Below are 23,263 nucleotides of genomic sequence, written 5' to 3'. Positions count from 1 at the left end.
GTAACTGGGTTAATTATCTTTTCTATTGGAAATGGACCTAAAAATTTTGGGCCCAATTTCTTACTAGGCATTCTTAATCTTATGTATTTGGTAGATACAAAAACTTTGTCCCCTACATGAAAGGGGGGTTGGAGCAAGCAGTGTTTATCAGCTTGCTTCTTGTAGGCTTCTGCTGCATCTGCTAGACCCTTCTTCGTATTTTCCCATCCTTTCTTTAGTGTGTCCATCCATTCATTCAGAGGCATGAAGAAGGGAGGTTCTCTAGGAAGTTCAGGCATGGGAACAAATTCCATGCCACTGGTAATCTGGAAAGGAGTTAATCCAGTGCTGCTATGGATCTCATTGTTGTACGCCATTTCGGCAAAAGATAGCAAGTCCGACCAGTTGTCTTGCTGAGAGCCCACATAACACCGGATGTATTGTTCCACCATAGCATTGGCCCTCTCCGCTGCGCCATTCGTGCTGGGATGAAACGCTGAGCTGAGTCCTTGTGTGGACCTGATGGATCCCATGAATTCTCTCCAGAACTTGGTGGTGAACTGAACTCCGCAGTCTGAAATGATCCTCTTGGGCACCCCGTGCAGACGATAAATGTGTTTCACAAACATTTTCGCTAATTTCTTTGCAGACTGCAGCCCTGAGCAAGCAATGAAATGCTCCTGCTTGGAAAACAAATCAATAACTGTCCAGATTACTCTATTTCCACTGCTGCCTGGGAGTTCGACGATGAAGTCCATTCCGATCTTTTCCCATAGTCGGCTAGGGCTGGCCACTCGTTGTAGTACTCCAGGGGGCTTCCCCGGTCGTGTTTTCATTGTTGCGCAAGTAGCACAGCTTTTTACATAATCTTCCACCTCCAATTTCATACTTGGCCACCAAAATTGATGCTTGGCAAGGTGGAGCGTTTTTAGGAATCCAAAGTGGCCGCCTAATTTTGCATCATGGCTTCGCTGTAGGACTTACAGCCTCAAACCCGTGGGCACGTACAGTTTGGACCCCTTCCAGGCTAAACCACCTCTCATCGTTAGCATGTCCTTGTTATTGTTGAACCACAGGTCTGCCGGGAGTGCTGCTTTGAACTCTGTCATCAGCTTATCTTGGTGTCGGCTGGTGATCTGGGCCACCTGTTGGTGGGAGGAAGAAATGATGGGTTGATAGTTCCTTCTTACTGTCGTACTGCGTACTGTCGTACTGCAGTTTTCTTGACAAAGCATCCGCCAACAAGTTCTTCCCTGCAGGGATGTGTTTAATGTTGAATTTGAACCTTTAGAAGTATTGTGCCCAGCAAACTTGTTTGGGAGATAATCTTCAATGGGCGTGGATAGCTTCAAGGTTTTTATGATCAGTCCAGACCTCGAATGGCATATCCCCCCCCTCCAAGAGATGTCTCCACATGAGCAGTCTCAACCTTATCACAAATGCCTCTTTCTCCCAAATGGCCCACCTCCTTTCAGTAGTGGTGAGTTTCTTGGAGCTGTAATCTCCATCTAGCTGGTTCTGGTCAGGTGCAGAGGTGCAGAGACAAAAGATGACCTTGGGCTTCTAGAAAAGAATTACAACAACACATTCCACAATTCTACTCCTTTTGTATTCCCCCCTCCCAACTACTACACTAATGAAACAGCATAATGAAATATTAGAAAGTGTGGCAGGCCAAAGATCCTTAAAGGAACATAACTACAGGCCTGACAGCTGGATTAGATAAAGATAGTTTGAGCCAGCACGGTTCTTCTAATGGAAATGGTGGTGGTCAAGTTTAGCAATGCTCTTCAATTCATTGCATCTTCCTTAATTTCCAGATCCAGTTTTCAAGTCTTCATTTGTTTCGTGTGCTTCCAATATTCCAGAAGATAAAATAACATTCCTGAACCTGGGCAGCTTAGATTCCAGGCCTTGCATCTCAGATCAATCCATTTCAGAGTGGCAATATTGATTGTTCCACTGATGTTTTCTCGGAGGAAGCTCAAACTACCTAGGCTTTCATTTCAGTCAGTTTTCAAGCCATCTCCCACCCAAAGATTAGAAATTCTCTCTGAGCCATTTTACCATTCTGGTTCCCTCACAGAAACGGAGCATCTTATGACTTCCACTTTCTTCACACACATATGAAACTTCCTGGATTCACTCCCCGCCCTCCGCTTCTCTCAGGTGATGGGAGTACTGCTTTCCATACAGATAAAGACAACATTTTTACCACCGAAAAGGGTATTGGAAAGTCAGAGTTGGTAGGGGAGGACTTAGATTTGCCATGCCCATATTGGATATACTGCAGCCAGCAATCATGAGAGCTGATTGTTAAATATTCTGAAATTCTCAGCTGAGACACGGTATCTAGCCCTACCCCCTCAGCTGTTTGGCAGCTATCCATGCAATGCAGCAGTGGCAATAGAGACAGCAGAGACAGTTGTTATGCCTTTATCAGCACACCACTGGCTACACCTAAGCCTTTTTCCTGGCACAGGCGTCTGCTTTTCATATTGAAGCGTAACTAGTCAGCATCTGGTGCCTTCCCTTTCTTCCAGATAGAATTCCTTCCAGGCCCCAAATAGCTGATCACTGTTTTCAAATTGCTCTGCAACACTGATTTATCCGATTTCCTAATAAGTTACTACCCTAGGAAAATATTACTTTCCTTTTATATATCGGTCAAAAGTCTTTCTGCGGTGGCTTGTTCTCTGGGTTGCAAAAGTTTCCCCAACCCCACCCCAAAAGTGTATTCTGAGCCTGTTAAAAGTTATGCACGCTCCCTCCTGTTTTAACCCTCCTCTCATGAGGCTAGCTGTTTGTCTCATCAAAGCTCAGCACACCCATTCAACATCTCTTGCAAGCTGTCACACCCTGTCAACAAGTTTCATCATTTAAATCCTTGTGACAGCCAATGCTGTAAACTACCTTCCATCTTAGATAGTCTGTGCTTAGCAGCTGCTGCCAACTAAGATAATTATTGTGGTTTTCTGGACAGGCTTACTGCTTTTGCTGGCCGCCTTCCCCCTGCATTGTCAGAGAAGAGCTTTTCTTATCTCCCTCCCCATCCCCTCCTATAAATAGTCTCTAGGGGCATCTTCATGCAGGGTTTGTGTGGGTTTGTTTTTCCAGGCCTAAAGTGTGAAGACCAAACACCCTCCCATACATAAAACCCCCCAAGACAGTCCTGCTGACCACAGCAAAGATTCTTTGTGGGTCCATAGAGCAGGCAAGCTCCAGAGTCCATTCCTTGGAGAGAAATACAGAGCCTCTTGCAAAATATTCATTTCCCTAATTCATTATTCATTTCACCACCAAGGGCAGGTTCCCAATTTCCCCCTCTCCCTCCATTCTGTCACACATACACTTAGATCATTAGGTTTGTTCATGCTCATTTATTAACTAACCCCAAAATGAAAATCAATCCAGTTGAAAGCAGCATGAAGGTAATGTTTAGAAAGTTAGCAGATTTTACAGTAATGAGGTAGGCAGGCGGACCTCCCTGCTTATGTAACAACGTTCTGTTGTCTTGCCTTTCCAGACTTAAACTATCAAATGATGAAATTAAACGTGCAATTTTAACAATGGATGAACAGGAGGACCTGCCAAAGGATATGCTTGAACAGGTGAGTACAGAAGGTGTTCAGTTCTTGACAGAAATGCTAAAAATGTAAGTTTCAAATTCACCTTCTAGGTAGGATCTCTGCTCCCACCGTTCCAGGGCCATTAGCGTTGTTTTTGTTTTGTTCGTCCTGATCTATGCAAGTAAAAGAGTTTAGCTCTGAGCTAAAGGAGGAACTAGGAGATGTGAAATGGTTGCCTTAAGAAAGCAGAAAATGTGAGAAAGAGACAGCCCCACCAATAACTTGTTGTGTTATTTAGCAGCTTTCAAGAAGCATGTCTTTTGAAGAAAAATTAGAAAGTGTAGGAAAGAAGTCTACTTCGATGCTATCAGTGAATGATCCTTCGTGACACACACACACACACACACACACACCACACACTATTCATAGACTGCGGATAGGCAGAGATGCAGCTGATAAATTCTATCCCAGCTGAGGAGTCAAATTGGGTGAAGAAAGATCACCACACCAAAGCGGGTGACTAATCTGATCCACCTGGAATGAAATCAGTTCATTCTGTATTGAGATTTCACTGCCTTTCTCTAGGAGAAGAAAAATATTTTAGGGAAACAATTAATTCTTTTTAATTTGAAAAAAGGAGATGGGAACTTGACCTGCATCAACATACTCTTCAAAACAACCTTTCAGTTTTGTTGTATACTGTCCTGAATCAGTTGCTTTTGTGAGATGGGTGGCTATATAAATTAGAAAAAATAATTCAAGGCCAAGTGTAACTGTCATCCTTTAAATGTGAGTTACCTCTTGACTCATGCAGTCCACAATCTACTCAGCCTTTCTCTGTAGCCTATGGCACCTAATCACTGAATCCGATTGCCTGCCTGATTAGCTATTAGCTGGCCGGTAGGGAGGCAGGTGGCATGTAAGAATATTACTTGTATCATGGAAAGAGCAATGGGACTCTTCATGATGGAACCCTACTCCATCATTCATACTCAATAGCAATATCACTTAGACTTATATACCACTTTACAGTGCTTTATAGCGCTCTCTAAGCAGTTTACAGAGTCAGTATATTGCCTGCAACAATCTGGCTCCTCATTTTATCAAACTCAGAAGGATGAAAGGTTGAGTCAACCTTGAGCCGGTGAGATTCAAACTGCTGGCAATCAGGAGTCAGCAGGATTAGCCTGCAATACTGCATTCTAACCGCTACACCACCACGGCTCCTCAAAATTCACGTAATCCTCACTTGATCACATTTTGGGTGATTGGCTGCTGGCTCACTGGTCACAGCATACCATGGTGATTGCAGCAGCAGAAAATGGCAAAATATGCCCTTTGGATATGCTATAACGACCATGTGATTCATTTAACAATCATGGTGACTCACTTCATGAGGATTGTAAAATTGAGTCAGGTCACATAATGACCTGCTTAATGACTGCAATGACTTATGTCCAAAATTCTGGGCTCAGTTGTGGTCATAAGTCAAGAACTACATGTACTATTGGTAATAATACCGCCTAGAGGCTGCCTGTGAGGAGATAGGCAGTTAAGAAATTTATGTAAATTTATATAAATAGATATAGATACACATCAGTGGTGGGTTACTGCCTGTTTGCAACCCATGCACTGCGTGCACTGTTCAATGTAAATTGTTCTGCGCACATGCGCAAAACAATTTACAGTGAACTGCGCATGCGCAGTCACTAAAATCCAAAATGGCAGCGGCCAAGCAACAGCGAAGGAACCGGTTCGGGGGTGTGGCAGGCCTGGGTCGCTGCCAGTTCTTCGATCCAGGCCTGAATTCCACTACCGGTTCAGCCGAACCGGCAGCAACCCACCTCTGATACACATACACATATTGCTCTCCCTGGTTATTCTTAAAAACGGAACAGGTATCTTAAGAACCCCATACATTGTAAACTTATCCATCTGTCTTCCCAGAAAAGTATTTCTTACCCAGAAAAAAATATTTCTTACCCACCTCCTCAGTAGAAAATCTTGAAGCCTACATATCTGTTCTTTTTCTTGTGCTGTAAAGCCCTTCATGGTAGTGGATCTGCGTACTTGAGAGACCGCCTCCTGCCAATTACCTCCCTGCGACCTATTAGATCGCATAGATTAGGCCTCCTCCGAGTTCCATCTGCCAGTCAGTGTCGACTGGCAACCATACGGAGGAGAGCCTTTTCAGTAGTAGCTCCGACCCTTTGGAACGACCTCCCCGTGGAGATTCATACCCTCACCACCGTCCAGACCTTCCGCACAGCCCTCAAGTCCTGGCTATCCCGTCAGGCCTAGGGATAAAGATCGTAATCTGTCCCCACCCGAATGATGAATGAATGTTGTGTATTATTTTTACTCATGTATTGTTTCATGTTTACTGTTTTGTATCCCCTCCCCTATATTTTGTAAGCCGCCCTGAGTCCCCTCAGGGAAAAGGGCGGCCTATAAATAATAATAAAACTCAAACTCAAAACTCAAACTGAATTCCCGAGAGAAGATTGTTCATCTAAAATACCTTTTTTTTCCTTTTTAGCTTTTAAAATTTGTTCCTGAAAAAGCTGACATTGACCTTCTGGAAGAACACAAGCATGAGTTGGATCGGATGGCCAAAGCTGACAGATTTCTCTTTGAAATGAGCAGGTGATTTTGCCAGCTGCTTCCCTTCTATTGTTGCTTTCTACACCAAAAACAGGGACTCAATAATTAGGGGGATGTGTAGAAAGGAGGGTTTTTTTCTGAGCCATGTAGACCACAGGTGTCAAACTTAATCGCTTCATGTGGCGTATCGTGATGAGAAGTAACATTTTTTTGCCTTTGTGGAGCTGGAATAGGCATGACCCACGGGGGCCGCCAGTTTGACATTCCTGATGTAGACTATGTATTGAAGGAAAATCTGAAGTACAAAATTTCATGCTGCTGAAATTGGTATTCTAGATTGATTTGGCTGATGTAATTATTGCTGTGGAGGAGGAAAGAGATAGATACAGAAAATGAACACTATGGAAAGGCATGGCTCAGTTGTATTAAGGATTTGAGAAAAGGGCCACAGGACGCTTGGGATAGAGGTCTTTAAAGAGCTTACAGGCTAAAGATCTTCTATTGTTTCCATTTCTATTTAATTTCAGTTGTGCTTTCTTATTAAATCAAGTTGATTTGTAAGCCACTTTTGCCTTTGCTGTATGCAGTGGGAATACAGAATACAGGACCACCTTCTGTAGTCTGATGGCTTCAAGTAACATTCCAAGCTTTGATCATGTTATTTTAGGAACTGTAAGTTGAATTGAAGGACATCAGATTTTATGGAGCTTGAAAGTCACAGAATAAGTATTTGATAGTTATCTTTGCAGATGATTGCTCTGACTTTCCAGAAGTACAGTTTAACCTGAAATGTGTCATTTTTCTTCCAACTTTTACTAACCTTGAGAAATGTAGCTCTTATACTGTTTTACTCCTTTTTCTTGCAGGATAAATCATTATCAGCAAAGGCTTCAGTCCTTATATTTTAAGAAGAAGTTTGCTGAGAGAGTTGCTGAAGTTAAACCAAAAGTTGAAGGTAAAGTATGGCTCAAGGAAATGGTTATGTTTGATGAAACATAAATGAAACCACTCAAGGAAGCCAACTTCTCTCAAACTCACTCAAACTGCAAGGAACCTTCCTATTATATTTGAAATAAATACTGTATTTTTTTTAGAATAAGACGCACCAGAGTATAAGATGCACCTTAGTTTTTGAGGAGAAAAACAAAGGGGGAAATTCTGCCTATCAAGTATTCATCTGGCTAGGGTCCTTAATCTGTCAGCTTCAGCACATACGTTTGCTGGTTTTGAGCGTGCACGCATGCTTTTTATCCCCTGGTTGGGAATAAAAAAAGTTTCTAAAGCACAGCTGATCATCGGAAAGAGAAGCAATGAGAAAAGCATGGGAAGCCCAGAAGATCGCTTCACTTGCTAGCGCCTCATTAGGGCTGAAAAACAGCTTCTAAAGCACAGCTGATCGTCTGAGAGAGAAGCAATGAGAAAAGCAGGCAAAGCACAGAAGTTGCTTCATTCGTTAGCGCCTCATTAGGGCTGAAAAAAAGCTTCGAAAAAGCTACATTTGGAGTATAAGATGCACCCAAATTATCAGCTACTTTTAGGGGGGGTGCATTTTATACTCTGGAAAATATGGTATTTGAAACAAGGAAAATCTTTTAAAGTTAATTTAAATTTTGTACAAAACAGTGGTAGCAAGGGAGAGGAATGGGATATCACGTTAATGAGAATAGACTGTGACCTTAAATCATAAATATTTTAATTTTGATTAATTATTAAAGGATTAATGGTAATGAGAACACTTAATAGTTGAAATGTTCTATGAATTGTTCATAGAACAGGTATTGGGTAGGTCTAGTTTAATGAAAAGAAGGACTAAGGGTGACTTAATAGCCTTAATAGAAGACATGATAGCAGTCTTCCAATATCTTAGGGGTTGCCACAAAGAAGAGGGAGTCAAGCTATTCTCCAAAGCATCTGAGGGTAGAATAAGAAGCAATGGGTGGAAACTAATCCAGGAGAGAAGCAATTTAGAACTAAGGAGAAATTCTCTGACAGTGAGAACAATCAATCAGTGGAACAACTTGCCTCCTGAAATTGTGGGTGCTCCAACACTGGAGTAAAAAGAAGTGTTTGGACAACCATTTGTCTAAAATGGTATGGGGTTCCTTCTTGAGAAGGAGGGTTGGACTAGAAGAACCCCAAGATCCCTTCCAACTCTGTTATTCTGTTCCAGGATCTAAAAACACACATGCCCAAAAAAAATTGAAGGGCCATTTTTATTAGCAAACCTATCTCTTTTTACCTTCTTTTCTAACTTGGTTGTTTTGTAATATGTTGTTTGAATGGCACCTGTAATTTTCATCTTTTTATTGCTTTTTTTTTTTCCTTTTTTGCCAACTCCATGATCATTTCTTGGGTAACTTCCTTTCTGTTTGTGAAATTCTGGCTGCTTTGTAAATCATTCCATTAAACACATATTAATGCTCTCTAGTCAACATCGTATTGTCTGACCAGATCTTCTCCCACTTGGTCCTTTCTAGCAATTCAAACTGCTTCCATCCAAGTATTCCAGAGCAAAAGCCTGAAGCAGCTGCTTGAAGTGGTTTTGGCTTTTGGCAACTACATGAACAAGGGCCAGAGAGGGAATGCTTATGGCTTTAAAATTTCTAGCCTGAACAAGATTGCAGATACCAAATCTAGCATTGACAAGTAAGCAGCTTCAAGCATATGCTCATTTGGGGGGGGGGGGGTTGGAAGACTAGCTTCCTTTTGAACTGTGTCATTAAAGAATCTAGATCAGGGATGTCAAACTCAAGGCCCGCGGGGCAGTTCCGGCCCATGGTTACTTAGATATGGCCAGTGAGGGTGCCCTGGAAACAGCGAAGGACTGGCCTGTGGTGCTTCTGCCTGTGAAAACGGGGTCCCAAGCTCCGTTTTTGGCTGCCACGGCCTCCTACAGCCCTCTGACATTGAAAACAGAGATAGGGAGGACCGTGTGCTCAGCACCCCATTTTCACTGGCAGAGCACTCAGGCCACCACAGGTGCTCCCCGACAGTGACATCGAGCTGGCCATGCCCACCCTGGACACACCCACCCCGGCCTCCAAAGGTCAAATCCCACCCTGATGCGGCCTCAATTAAATCGAGTTTGACATCCCTGATCTAGATAATCTGCTTCTTCTAGAGCAGTCTGCAGCTGAAGCTGCACTACGTTGTCAAGAACTTTCCCCCAAAAAGGAGATTGGAGAGAAGATTATTATTATCTAATAAAGATGGATTTTTAAAAAGTCGCCTCAGAAGGGGGAGCACAGGGGCTCCTTTAAAGCAGCCAGAATAATCCCTTCCTAAAGAAGTACTAACAACCTCTTAGTTCTGGCACGCACACTCAACCACATAGAGCAGGGGAGTCAAACTTGCGTCGTCACAGTGGCCTCACATATCGCAACTCCCCCCACTTTGCTAAATTGGGCATGGGCGTGGCCAGCATGTGATGCATCCAGTGTGGAGTTTGACAGCCCTGACATAGAGCATTCAGGATGGACAATTTTATGTTGGATAACATTGTCTTAACTTGTCCACAAAACAGAATGAGCCTCAGATAGCAGTAAAATTTCCCTCTTCACCACAACATAAGAAATTGTACAGATATTATAGTGACCAGGCAGTAGAACCTCCTGTTCCTTCCTCCCCAGTAGGCACTGAGGAAGCTTAATGAGGACAGTTGGATAACAACCCTAATACTCTATAGACAGAGACATTTTTAACATTCCTGAGAGGCAAAGAATTGTATGAGAAAGGCAGCTTATTGCTTAGACAGAACTAGAAAGAGCTGAAGCATAAATGCTTCTGTGCCATATGATGTTTGAACCCACATTTTGAATGTCTGTAGAAATTGATGTAGTCAAATTCTCTTGCCGCTGAATAGCACTATCACTTAGACTTATATACCACTTCACAGTGCTTTACAGCCCTCTCTAAGCGGTTTACAGAGTCAGCAAATTGCCCCCAACAATTTGGGTCCTCATTTTACCCACCTTGGAAGGATGGAAGGCTGAGTCAGCCTTGAGCCTGATGATGTTTGAACTGCCAAATTGCAGGCAGCTGGCAGGTAGCAGAAGTAGACTGCAGTACTGCACTCTAACCACTGGGCCACCAAGGCTCTTGTTAGTTTTAAAAGAGAATTAGAAAAATTCTCATGGAGGACAGAACTATCAGTAATTACTATTTTTAACAACTGTGTGCTACCCTCTGAATCACAGATAGCATATCTCAGATAAAACTATTAACAAGCAAGTATTTTGTAGTCCAAAATGGACCTGGTTGATCATTGTGTGCTATCAAGTATTGAAGTCTTCACCTGAACTCTGGAAAGGTATAGCTATTTTCCTTGGGGTAAATTAAATGTCACTTACTTTCTCCTTGTGGAAAAGTAATGGTTATTAATCGTCTGTCTTTATCCCAGGAACATTACCTTGTTGCACTATCTCATCACAATCATAGAAAAAAAATATCCCAAAGTATTCAGCTTACATGAAGAATTAAAAGATGTCCCTGGAGCCGCCAAAGTAAAGTAAGTATGTATTTAGGAAATTGTTATTATTGCTAATTTCTTTGTATGAACTTACATATAGCAAAAAAGTGTTTTAACCTCAAGGCTGTCTTCATCAACATGTGCCAGGGTTAACTAAATTGCTACAGATAAGATGCTAATCTAAAAATAAGAGTCTTTTCCCCCCTCCAGTCAGAGAAGTATGGAGGATGTCAGAGCTTACATTACAAAATATTGCTAGGAGTAGCTTGAACATTTCAATGTCTTTTCCTTTATTTCTGGCAGTATGACTGAACTGGAGAAGGATATTGGCAACTTGAGGAGTGGGCTCAGAGCTGTGGAGACAGTAAGTGTCGCTTATCCAATTAATGGTTCCCTACTTTTATTTCAAGACAGTCCATGTGGGTGAGCATCTGAGCTTGTGTCAGCATTCATTCTTGGAGGGAGAGGGAACAAAACAGGTGAAGCTGTTTTTATCTCTTGCCTAACAATGGTTTCTCTTTCCTGTCCTTATTACAGTTTTATAGCTCTGTTAATGACCTCGGTAGCTTTTTTGCTTACTTGCTTTCATCATGAGTGATTTTTTTTAAAGCTTTGGCCTTCATAGTCCTAACATCACAGAGATAGTTTTGAAATGTTTGGAAGCCCATGTGGCAGTCAGGTCTACAGCTGCTTTCAATCAACTTTAATCAGCAAAGCCAACTACAAACCTTTTTTCCAGTATATCCTTCACACATATATACCTCCCCCACCTCAGAAACATTTGGACATTTTGAAAAGGAGTAGTGTGTATATGGTAGATTAGGCAAATTCTGCCTCCAGAAATTGGGCTGAAGAGAATTGAGTTGAGATCAGTAGGCCGAGGTTCCTCTTAAAGTGAATCCGTTTTATGTTACCATAAATGTGTGCAAAAATAAGGATGAGTTAATATGTCATTCTAACCCTGCACTACTACTGTTGAGCAAATGATCCTTATCAATATTTTTTTAAAAAAATTAAAACTATGTTGCAGGGAGCTATATTCCCCTGTTAGATTGAGGAAGAAAGCTGAGGAGATAGCAAGAGTTATTTGAAGGTCTATCTGCATCAGGACAACAGAACTTTCAATAGCATGGAATGGGTCATCTATAAGGCACACATGAAAATGTAGACAGAGATAGGCAATCCTTTGATAGACAAAGACAGTGCCTGAAATATTTGGATGGCTGCTATAGAAGGAGAACATTGCATGGTATTCAGTATGTAAGTAGAAGCAGAATTTGTCTTCTAGGATTGAACCATAAGAGCTTTTAAAGGGGTGGAAGTGTTCTTAAAAAAATGCTTGAATGATTTTGAAAAACTCAGGGAAGACTGGGTTTAGAACGATAGGTTAGATTGGTGTGCTGGAGGCTGCTCACACCAGCATGCTAGAACCAATTGTTAAATTTTCAAGAATGTTATGAGCTCCAGTTGAGAGCAAAGCTGAACTGCAACACCTTGCACACCAGCCAGAGGTTTGGCAGCTAACAGCACAGTGCAATGGACCTGGCAGAGCTGGCTGTTATTATACATTTATTAACACACCATTGAATGATAGGCTCACGGATGAAACAAAAAAGCCGACATTTCATATGGAAAAACAGAAATTCATAGAATAATGATGATAATTAATATGCCATAAAGATTTTCTTTTAAAGACCTTTCACCCTCTGATTGGCTCAACTGATGGACAGTTTAGGCTTTGACTTTATTTCCTGATAAGAGTTTAGATTGGCCCCCACTTGTAATGAGAGCCTGATGGTGGGACAATGTTTTTTGAAGCTCTTATCCCTCTACTTGATAAGAGATGGTTGTGTATACATAGTTGTGTTTATGGCAAAATGGATATTCAATTGCACAAAGGCTTTAACACATTGGTAAATAAGAAATTCCAAGCTAGAAGATGCTGCCATTCTTCTCAAAATAACATTACTCTTCTTATATATTATAATACCAATATACCGTGTTTCCCTGAAAATAAGAAAGGGTCTTATTTCCTTTTGACCCCCGAAATAAACGCTTGGCCTTATTTTCAGGGAGTTCTTATTATTTTTGAGATGAAGGAGGCAGTGAGCGTGATCACCTCATGGCTGCTGTTGTGTTGCAAGTTTTTCGGGAAGGGCTTATTTTAGTGCATGCACTGAAAAGCCCGATTGGGCTTATTATCCGGGGAGGACTTATTTTCAGGGAAACAGGGTAACTGCACAACCTCCAAGGCTTTGTCAGCTTCTGTCAGTGCCCATCCACCAATATGAGAGACTTCTTCATAGTGGCATCAATTCTATGGAATATCTTCCTTTGAAAGGGTCCCATCATTCCATGATTTGGGGATTTCTCAGACAGCTTTTTATTATCCAGGTTTATTTCTATAGAGTCAATTGATCTTTGTGCTATGATGTAAACTGGCCGTAGAGGAAATGCTTGGCCAGTTGATCTAATGGTTAAGGTATCAAGCTAGAAAGCAGCAGAACAAGAGTTCATGTCTGCCTTAGCCATGAAAGCCCATTGGGTGACTTTGGACCGCCAAAATCACTCTCAGCCCAACATATCTCACAGGGTTGCTGTTGTGGGGGAAAAGGAGGAAGAAGGTGTGTTGGATATGTTATATATTTCTTGCTTTGTTGCTTTTTATTTAACAGAAATATGAAATGTGGTTAATAAAAATGAAGGGCTGAAACAGAAGAGTTCTCCCTGCATAGCTCCTTGCATTCAGTTCCTTAACACTTATCCAGAGCCAGGGTATTTGGCCAATCTTATCCATAGTTCATGTCAGCTGAGATTTGTTCAACTAAAAGCTACTGGGAAGATGGATAATTTATTTAGCTGGCTAACCCAGCTGAACAGCCTGTTTCCCAAATGAGTACAGTGTTTATGCATTTTTCATATTACAGTACCAGAAATAATTCTCTTGGAGTGTACACTGGGGGGTCTTGGACAGGAATTGTTTGGGGATTTCTAAATTTCAATCATTATCTGTTTGGAGTAACATGAAATTGTTTCTCTAAAGGAACTGGAATACCAAAAATCCCAGCCTTCCAATCCAGAGGACAAGTTTGTTTCTGTGGTTAGCCAATTCATCACTTTGGCCAGCTTCAGCTTCTCAGACGTAGAAGATCTTCTAGCAGAAGCCAAAGAACTGGTAAGAAATAATTATTGCAAGTCAGAGGTATGCAGCATCTGATCTGATGCAGACTGCAGCTGACAGATACAGTGATGATACTCACACTGGATCCAAAGCACTCTCTCGTCTCCTTCAGATCCAAATATTGCACATACTTATTATAGATCTCCACTAATCCAGAATTTGATGGGATTTTTGATGGTGGCCTTGAATTTTGACCATGGCTCAATGTTTTATCTTTTATACAATTAGTTTAACTGAAGTTGAGAAGGTATGAATGGTCTGAAGCCAAGATGGGCAAAGCCAACCCAGAAATTGCAGTTAAACTACGTACTTCTCATGCGTTTAATTATTTTCTGTCATATTAAACTGTAAAATTTTTAGAGAGCGGTCATAACTCTGCCATTGGGGAGTTAGGTTTTGCCTATCCTGTAAGTCTGTTTTTTAGGGTTCTCTGTCTGGTCTGCCCCTGTGGCTCAGTGGTTGCTAATGCACAAAGATGCGTTCCAATTAAGGAAACCTGCAGTGAGACACTCTATGATTGGTTTATCAGAATCAAATTCTAATTGCAGCCGAGTCAATTAAAGAATATGATTGATTAGAGAGAGAAAGAGAAGAATCTGTCAATCAATCAATGACTTGTCTCCGGAGGTTGTGGGTGCTCCAACACTAGAAGTTTTTAAGAAGAAATTGGACAACCACTTGTCCAAAATGGTACAGGGTTTGCTGTCAGGCAATGAACATCCAGAGATTCATATCTCACCCTCTTTCTGACCCTCAGTTTTTCCTTGGTAAAATGGCGAATAGAGCATTAGCTTTATTCTATCTACCAGTTGTGTGGAATAGCTGAACGGAGCCCCTGATGCTAACTGCCCAGTGGAAATCCTGTCCAAATTTTGCTTGTTCAAAGTCACTTCTCTTTAATTCAGCATTTTGTTTCTAAAATAGCAAATGTTTGAAAGGCAGGTGTCCTTCATTATTCATATCCAACATATATATTCAGTATTTGGGGCGCAGTGCTTAGTTAGAATGCAGTACCATAGGCTAACTCACTACTCACTCCAGAAGTTCAATTCTGAACAGCTCCAGGTTGACTCAGCCTTCCATCCTTCTGAGCTTGGTAAAATGACCCAGTTTGTTGGGGGAAATATATAAACAGCTCTATAAACACTTAGAGAGGGCTGTAAAAGCATTATGAAGCAGTATATAAGTCTAAGTGCTATTTCTATTTCTTTATTACTGTCTTTGTAGCATTGTACAATCATATCAAATCAAATCACCCCATTCCAAGCAACCCCCTTCCAAACAAGGTAGAGCAACTGCAACAGACTTCCATCTTGATTCTCTTTCAGAAAACTATAAAGAAGGATGTAACTTGGATGCCCGGTTCCATGGAGTAGGACCGTGGCAGGATAATCTTGTTACTATAATGGGCTCCCTGTTCTGTTCATGTGGAGCAGTGGACCAGATGGATACGGTTTACTTGGCATATATGATCTATAGATACCTACCGTATTTTTTGGAGTATAAGACACACCAAAGTTTTGAAGAGGCAAATTAAAAAAAAAACAGGTTTTGCACTATGCAAACCTCCCAAAAACGGGCCCGTTTTTTTTTTTTCAAAAAACGGCATGAATAGCCTTTAGGAGGCTTGTAGAGTGTTCTTGGGGGGGTGGGGGAGCCAAAAACAAGCAAAAAAATGGGTCATTTTTTGCTCATTTCTGCCCTCCCCAGCCCCCAGGACCTCTCTGAAAGCCGCCTAAAAGCTATGCACAGCCATTTTGCTGAAGGGGGCGGGGTTTCAGGAGGCAAAAAATGCTGTATTCAATGTATAAGACGCACCCAGATTTTCACCCTCTTTTTTGAGGGAAAAAGTTGCATCTTATACTCCAAAAAATACAGTAGTTACCAAACTCCAAATAATCTCATAGGTTACAACCAGCATTTCAAATTGTACTCACAAGCCTATTGGTAATCAATGCAATACTCACCAGTGGTGGGTTGCAGGCGGTACACCCCGGTACGGGTGTACTGGAGCCTGCCCAGAGCACCGGGTACCGTTCCGGTACAATGCTCCAGAGGGCCCACCTGCCCGCCCAAGCTCCTTACCTGTCCTTTAAGCCTTTGGTTCTTCCGCATACGCACATGGCACATACAACGCCTGTGCGACACTCCGCCGAGCAAATGGAGTGTCATGGAGGCTTGCGGAGGCATCGCAGGCAGGTACAACGCATGCACGTGCTGTGCGCATCCACGTGGGTGACGCCGGGCCCGTTCCAACCGTACCAGTTGGAACGGGATCCGGAACCCACCACTGGTACTCACCATTTTCAGGTAAACCCGTAGATGTGGGTGAAAAGTTTCTGGTTAAGCAAATTCAGTTTACTTCCAAAAGAAGACAGGTGGGGGAGGGTAAATGTCTTTTCCAAAACTTTCCTAGCACATTTGGTTCCAATACTGAAGCATGTGGCAATAATAAATAGCATACAGGAATGAATCTTCAAAGCAAAGTTGAAAGTCCCAAGTTTTCACTCTCTCTTTCCGTCTGTTTGAGATTTATATTTTTGATATCAAATTCTGGTTTTATTGCCCCTGAGTTAATAAAAGAGGGAGGGGAGGAACCCTGATAATAAAGGACATAAAACAAAAACAGAGGTGCAGCTTGTTAGCAACTCCAAAATGGTATGAATAGTTCATTAGAGAAGAAAGATATTACCAGACTTTGACCTGGTAAGGACAAGGTGGGTTCAAGTACATGAAGATGCCAGAGTTTGAAAGGAGGGGAGGAGATGGTGACTTGTACCATAACGCAAACCTTGCCCTATTATGAATGTGTGACTTCAGAGAGTGGTTTTTTTGAGCTTGTCCAAAACTTCCTTAAGGGCAGGATTCTCTCCTAGATTGTACTAGTAGCACCACTGCAAATAGTGTTTAATAGAAAGATAGGAGGCTGCAGACCACAGAAGCTTATACAGATTGTACAGTGAAAGATCAACATTCAGATGTAGTCCTTGGCCCCTTCCGGCCTAAATAGGTGCAAGAACACCATACTCAAACCATGGGAATTTTATTTACAAATTTTTTTCTTCCAAAATAATTAGATCCAGGATCATCTTTATTTCCAGGAGGATCTTAAATTCTGCCTATGGCCAATAGATACACTTACAAAATAAAAAAAATGAGGAGGAGGCAATTCACTTCTTTTTTATATGTATCTCCTCCTAGCCTCCAAAATGTTGAAAGATCAGAGTGGTTTTGGTGGGACCAGAGACTAGATAGAGTAGTAATTTTTCGTTTGCTAAGCTGTTGTTTCATTATTATCTATTATCTATACTTAGGACAATCCCAGCTCGGAACCTGATAACAAAATGTCACATATATTCATTGACTTCCAAAAGACTTCCCAGACTTGTCATAATGGATTAGTTTCTCACAGTTCCTATTATTTATGGCCTTGTCTAAAGGAAGAGATGGAAGAGAATTAGGCTTGGAACTACGATTCTGATCTTAAACTATGTTTTCTTAGACTGAAAAAGGATAAATCTGGGAGAATTTTCAAAAAGCTTACTAGTTTCTTCCTTTAGTTTATCAAGGCAGTGAAGCATTTTGGAGAAGATTCTGGCAAAACACAACCAGATGAGTTCTTTGGAATCTTTGACCAGTTCCTTCAAGCTGTAAATGAGGCTAAACAAGAGAATGAAAACATGAGGAAGAGGAAAGAAGAAGAAGAGCGACGGGCACGCATGGAAGCTCAGGTACTACAAAAAGGCACTTCTACATCCAATGGCATAGTCTTACCCAAGTTGGCATCTTCCAAAAGTGTTGAACTTTCATTGCCAACAGAAGATGCATTGCATGGCATCCAGACAGCATTACATTACAGAAAACATCTGTATTAACACAGCAAGAGTAGCAAGGATAGTCAATCTGTTGTTCTCTAGAGCAGGGGTCTCCAACCTTGGCAACTTTAAGACTCGTGGACTTCAACTACTATAATTCTTCATCCAGCTTTGCTTTGCTGGCTGAGAAACTCTGGGAGTTGAAGTCCACAAGTGTTAAAGTTGCCAAGGTTGGAGACCCCTGCTCTAGGGCATATTTTAATTTATTTCCTATATGAACTTCAGAACCTGCCTCCTGTAGAGTCAGAGCATTATAGACATCAGCCTGTTCCGACTAGCGGGAGCTCACAAAGCTTTCAGCAAAAAGTGATCTTTGCCACTTTTAATTGGGAGTCATGAGGCCTTCGCTTAGGCCAGGAGTCAGCAACCCACGGCTCTGGAACTGCATGTGGCTCTTTCATCCCTCTGCTGCGGCTCCCTGTCGCCAGTTGGCACCACACTTTTGAGAAGATCTTCCGGTTGGGGGGGCGGGAGAGCAGGGCGCCCCAGAAGGAGACTCTGTGGCAAGAGGTTGGTTTTATGGTCAGCTCCACAATTGATAGGGCTTTTGGTTAGGACAGGTAGAGGAAAAAGGACGCCACGCTAGGTGGAGACTCTATGGTGGGGAAACTGGACTTCCAGTCAGCTCCAGAATTGAATGGAGGGCTTCCGGTTAGGACCTTTGGGCTCTTTGAATGTTTTAACATTGCCGACCCCTGGCTTAGGCCCTTCTGCATGCAGTTCATGTGAAATCTTTCACTGAGTTTAGCTTCCGCTAGTGTGGGTCCTGGTCTGTAAATCTGTAACCCAAGTACCTTCCTTCCAACATCACCATTCTCCCACAACACTTGTTTTCAGTCACAATTCAACATGTGAAAAGTACTGTGGCCCTTTTTCTCTACAGGCCCAAGAGAAGGACCACTCATTCTAGATTTCTGATAATGCATTTATATTTCCAGATAGAACGGACTTCACCGCATTGGAACATGCAGCCTTTCACTAGCTGAACTGTTTCCCGCATACACACGTGAGATCACGTGCAGCCTTTCACTAGCTGAACTGTTTCCCGCATACACACGTGAGATCACGTGCAGCCTTTCTTGGGATTTTCAATAGCTGCAACGTGGAAACTAAAATTGTTTCCCCCCCCTCCCTCTCTTTCAGCTCAAGGAACAGCGAGAAAGGGAGCGCAAGGCTAGGAAGGCAAAAGAAAACAGTGAAGAAGGTGGAGAGTTTGATGACCTGGTCTCCGCTTTGAGGTCCGGGGAAGTCTTTGACAAAGACCTTTCTAAATTGAAGCGCAATCGCAAACGCATCACTAATCAGCTGGCAGACGGGAGTCGCGAGAGACCCATCACAAAACTCAACTTTTGAACATCGTCTTTTTAAAGAGTGTTAGGGGGAGAAAAGAAACCTGACCAATAATCTGGTAAAACCTGGTCCCTTTTTTTTTTGCCTTCTGCCTTGGTGGTCACACAGTGGCATCTTTCCTCCCCAACCCCGCATGTCTGCGTGAGCGGGTGTTAAAGGAAGCATATGTGGGTGTATATGTGCTGTAGATACAAGTCTCTTTGGGTGGATGGAGACCAAAAGGGTGTGTGTGGAGACGCTTGTAAGCACGCACGGTTGCTACTGCTTGAACGAATGTTCCCTTTTCTACCGATTATAGTGGTATTCCACAAGCAGCTTCTCCATTTCAAAAGCACAAACGTTGGAGAGGGAGGCTGATAAGAGGCAGAAACGGGGGGGGGGCGGGGGATGAGGGAGGCTGAATAATAACATTCAGCTCGGCTTATTGGGGTCTTTGAGGCCGATACTGAGGGGGAAATAGGTGCAGGGTGACCCAAGATCATCTTGACCTGGATGGACCTACCTTGAGTGACTCATCACTGCTGGGAATACAGTGGCAAAAAGTCCATTAGAAACTCTTCTTATTCAGCCTGAACTGCATCGCTCAGAAAAGAAAAATACTATCTTCTGTGTCTATTATTACCTAAAACTTGAACATCCCTTGTAATTCTTGTGCTGGCTCCTTTTGTTCCCTAATCTCTCTTTTTCATTCTTTCCCAGCACTTTTGGACTCCTTGAGGAGATTTTCATTACTGTAATAATGCACCTATAGAATTAATTTGTTTTCTTATTGAAGACCAATGGGGAATTGGGGAGGGGAGGGCTCTCTCTTTTGGGGGGAAAAATGGATCCAAGAATCTATGTGTTCATTCTGTTTTGTTTTGATTCCCTGTCCAGCAAGACAAACTATATTCTCTGTAAATGTAGGTCAGAAATTACTCTGGGCCAGTTCCGTTTTGTAACAGTTGTCTAATCAGCAGTGATTCCAGAAGAGCCTTGGGGAGGGGGGGATTGGGGGCATACCTGCAGATATTGGGCACTATATGTAATCCTCCATAGGTGCCCACGAAAGTTTAAAGAGCTAAGTTTTTAGTCAAGCAGTACCAGGAGCGGACCAAGTGAATGTAGTGCCTCGAGTTTTTTAAGAGTTTAGCTGAGAATTGCTGCCATGAAAAATAAAGGTGGCTCTTACTAAGTAAGCAGTGAGGTTCATGTCCTCTCCTGATGATCCTATGGCCTTGGGTTGATTGGCAGCACACAGAGGCCTTTGTTTGCAGAACAAGCATAGGTAAAACTTATTTCAAAGTTTGCCCTTTGTCCCAAAGGAAACAGCTTTGGTCAAAGGCTTTGATGAACTCCAGAGCTGAGGAGAGAGATTTAAGGACCAAATGTGTCATGCAGAGCAGCAGGAACGCCCCCCTCCCTCAAAATTATATTGCTATTCATGTTTTTCTTGCAGAAGTGTTAAGCAGAGCTACCTATAAAAAATGTTGATCCAAAATCTTTAAAAAAAAATCACAAAAAAACAAAAACAAAAAAAAAACATCAGATTGCTCAGGGAGTAATTAATAATTTAAAAACAATAGTAATACAAAGAAATTGGAAAGATGTTTTTAAAATGCCAATTTTTTATAGCGTGGCTTAATCTTATAGAGAATATTGAAGACTGTTACTTTTTGCTCTTTTTTTCCCTCTTTTATTTATTTGTGGGATTTCTCTTGCGTGGCTTTTTTTTTTTAACCATCCTCATATTGTTATCTGAAATTGAACAGGGATTTTGTTTATTTTATTTTAATTTTTTTTTGTCCTTGCACTAGATAGTTAATGCTGTTTGAAACTTTTTTTGTGGGGGTGGGAGGGAACTAGTAAAAGTGGGGAATTGGGGAATTGGAATAGCACTTTTCCTCATGTGAACTGTAAAAGAAATGTGCGGTTTTGTATTAAAAAAAAAACTAGTTTGTACAAAATACAGTTCTTGTTGCCGGGATCCCCAGATCCTTTTGCAGTCTGAAAGCTGTGAAGATCACACCACAGAGAGCTGTCAGAGAGATCTGTTTGTTTGTGCGTGTGGGTATGTAGGCACGTGCATGTATTATTATTTTTTGAACTGTCATTTTTCTTAAACTGCAGCCTTTTTCAATAAACTGTACACCTGGATGGCTCGTCAAATACCTTGCAAAACAGTCAGAGTGAGAATGCTGATTATCTGAGTCCTTGAAGAGAGCAGCTGAGCAAAAGCTTTGCTCCAGCAGAAAGCATCCAAGTTGGTCATAACTGTTACTTAAAACTAAAGTGCCTCTCTTTTATATGTATATATTGTATTTATAGATGGAAGAAAATTGGGTTAGATACAATTTTTAGGGCGTTGAGGATGAGAAAGAGCTCAGATAGATCAGAGGGTGCATTGAAATGAAACGTGAATAAAGACAAAGCCAGCATTATTTTGAATATAAAACGAGCAGAAAAGTGCTGTAGCGTTCAGTCTCCTCGTGAAGACCAGCCCTGCAATCCAATAGGCATTTAAGAATTCGGCACGCTTTCTACGACCATAGAAAGTGTCTTGCTGAAAAGTGAGTACCTTTATTTCCAGCCCCCACTTCCACCCCACCCCCCAGGACTGATTCACATTCCCATTAGGAAGCCTTTTACATGGAGTAGACACAGCTGAGGCAGTGTTTGGATTTTCCAGTGGAGTTATCCAGAAATACACAACAAGCTGGACAATTACTTATTGTCCATTTTTTTCAGCAAGGTTATTTGTGTGCATCTGTAAGATAGGCACACATTCATTTTGGGAGGATCCCTATCAGCTTACCTTGTTTAATCATCCTACTGTAAATTGGATGGGATTAGTCAGAAGGTGAAAGTGAAAGGCAGTGCAAATTAAAGTGGAAGCCCTTAAAGTTCCCAGCCTTGGCAACTTTAAGATATGTGGACTTCAACTCCTACAGCTGGCGGATGAATTCTGTGAGTCGAAGCCCTTAAATCTTAAAATTAGAAGCCCTTAAAATTAGATTTAAAATAGTTAAGAAATACTTCTTTAAAGAAACAGCAATTTTGGTTCTGGCTTGAAAACTCTGTAATACTCAATGCTGATCTGTTCAAAGCCAGTCAAAAGAAAGACAATGTTTTATTTGGATCCAGAATAAATCTGGGCTCATTAGTCAAGCACATCACTTGTAGGATTTTGCCCCTGCCCACTCCACACCAACCCAAAAACCTTCTTTGGCATTTAGTACATCAAGTATCAAATTGAGACAGCTGACTGATTTGTGTTGTGCTGTCAGAAATATCTTCAAGGGGAAGTTGTTTTCTGTTTTGTAGGTTGGATTACTGGATCTCCCTGGATTTCTCGCAATCTCTACTGCACGGATTACAAAGCAAAGGAAGCAAGGATCCAGTGAAAACCATTCCTTGTGCTTCCAAATTAAACTTGATCTGCAACAAGCCTTATTTGGAAGGCTGCATTTGCAAATTCTTTGTGCTTGTGTGAGAGAGGGTTTTTTTTTTGTTCTTGTTTGTTTTCTTAAATAAATGTACAGGTTAATCCCATGTGCCATTTGTTGTAAATTACATTTTTTGACTGGTGCTGGTGGAAGTAGCCACTCTATTTTCATTATAATTTTCCTCTTTGCATTGCTCCTGGGTGTGTAATTAAAACAAAATAATGCCAAAAAAGAGAGAGGAAAAAAAAGTGATAGTTTGTAAACTGAAATATACTAAGTAGATTAGGAGTAGCAAACCATGTAGTGGATCTTAGATACACAGATGTTTTTAGCTAGCAGGAAACGATGTGTATGTTGCAAGACTGTACATTTTTTAAAGAAAAACAACAATATGCAATAAAGAGTATACATAAAATTTAAGGATATTCAGTATCATTTATACTTGAGTAAATTTTAAAACAAATTGATGGATTTATGACATTTAACATGCAAACAACACACTTTTTAAACAAAGATTTGATAGCTATATCTTTCCCAGGTATACTGTTGACCCTCTATCCCAGGGGTGTCAAACTCAAGGCTCGGGTCGGATCCGGCCCACTGGGTGTTTATATCTGGCCCACAGGGTCAGCCTCAAAACAGCAAAGGATTGGCCCATGGTGCCTCTGCCAGCAAAAAGGGAGCATGGGAGGACCACCTGAGCTCCATTTTTGCTGGCAGAGGGTTGCAGGAAACTGTCGCAGCCAAAAATGGAGCTCGGGAGCACGTTTTCACTGGCAGAGCCCTCAGGCTACCACTGGCACCTTTGACAT

General features: G+C 41.7%; 1 protein-coding gene across 2 annotated transcripts in view; it reads left to right on the top strand.

Moving 5' to 3' along the window:
- Positions 1-22,871, top strand: part of DAAM1 (dishevelled associated activator of morphogenesis 1) — a 159,610-nt gene extending 136,739 nt beyond the window's left edge. For both annotated transcript variants that reach the window (XM_032235975.1, XM_032235982.1), the window contains 9 exons: positions 3,506-3,590; positions 6,088-6,194; positions 7,019-7,107; positions 8,630-8,798; positions 10,552-10,659; positions 10,924-10,984; positions 13,664-13,795; positions 17,362-17,532; positions 18,820-22,871. In XM_032235975.1, the coding sequence (XP_032091866.1) occupies positions 3,506-3,590; positions 6,088-6,194; positions 7,019-7,107; positions 8,630-8,798; positions 10,552-10,659; positions 10,924-10,984; positions 13,664-13,795; positions 17,362-17,532; positions 18,820-19,029 (1,132 nt within the window). In that variant the 3' untranslated portion in view covers positions 19,030-22,871. The remainder of the gene's footprint in view (positions 1-3,505; positions 3,591-6,087; positions 6,195-7,018; positions 7,108-8,629; positions 8,799-10,551; positions 10,660-10,923; positions 10,985-13,663; positions 13,796-17,361; positions 17,533-18,819) is intronic.
- The last annotated feature ends 392 nt before the right edge of the window (positions 22,872-23,263 follow it).

The sequence above is a fragment of the Thamnophis elegans genome, chromosome 1 (genome assembly GCF_009769535.1).
Source record: "Thamnophis elegans isolate rThaEle1 chromosome 1, rThaEle1.pri, whole genome shotgun sequence".
Lineage (NCBI taxonomy): Eukaryota > Metazoa > Chordata > Lepidosauria > Squamata > Colubridae > Thamnophis > Thamnophis elegans.
This window is presented reverse-complemented; position numbering and strand designations above follow the sequence as displayed.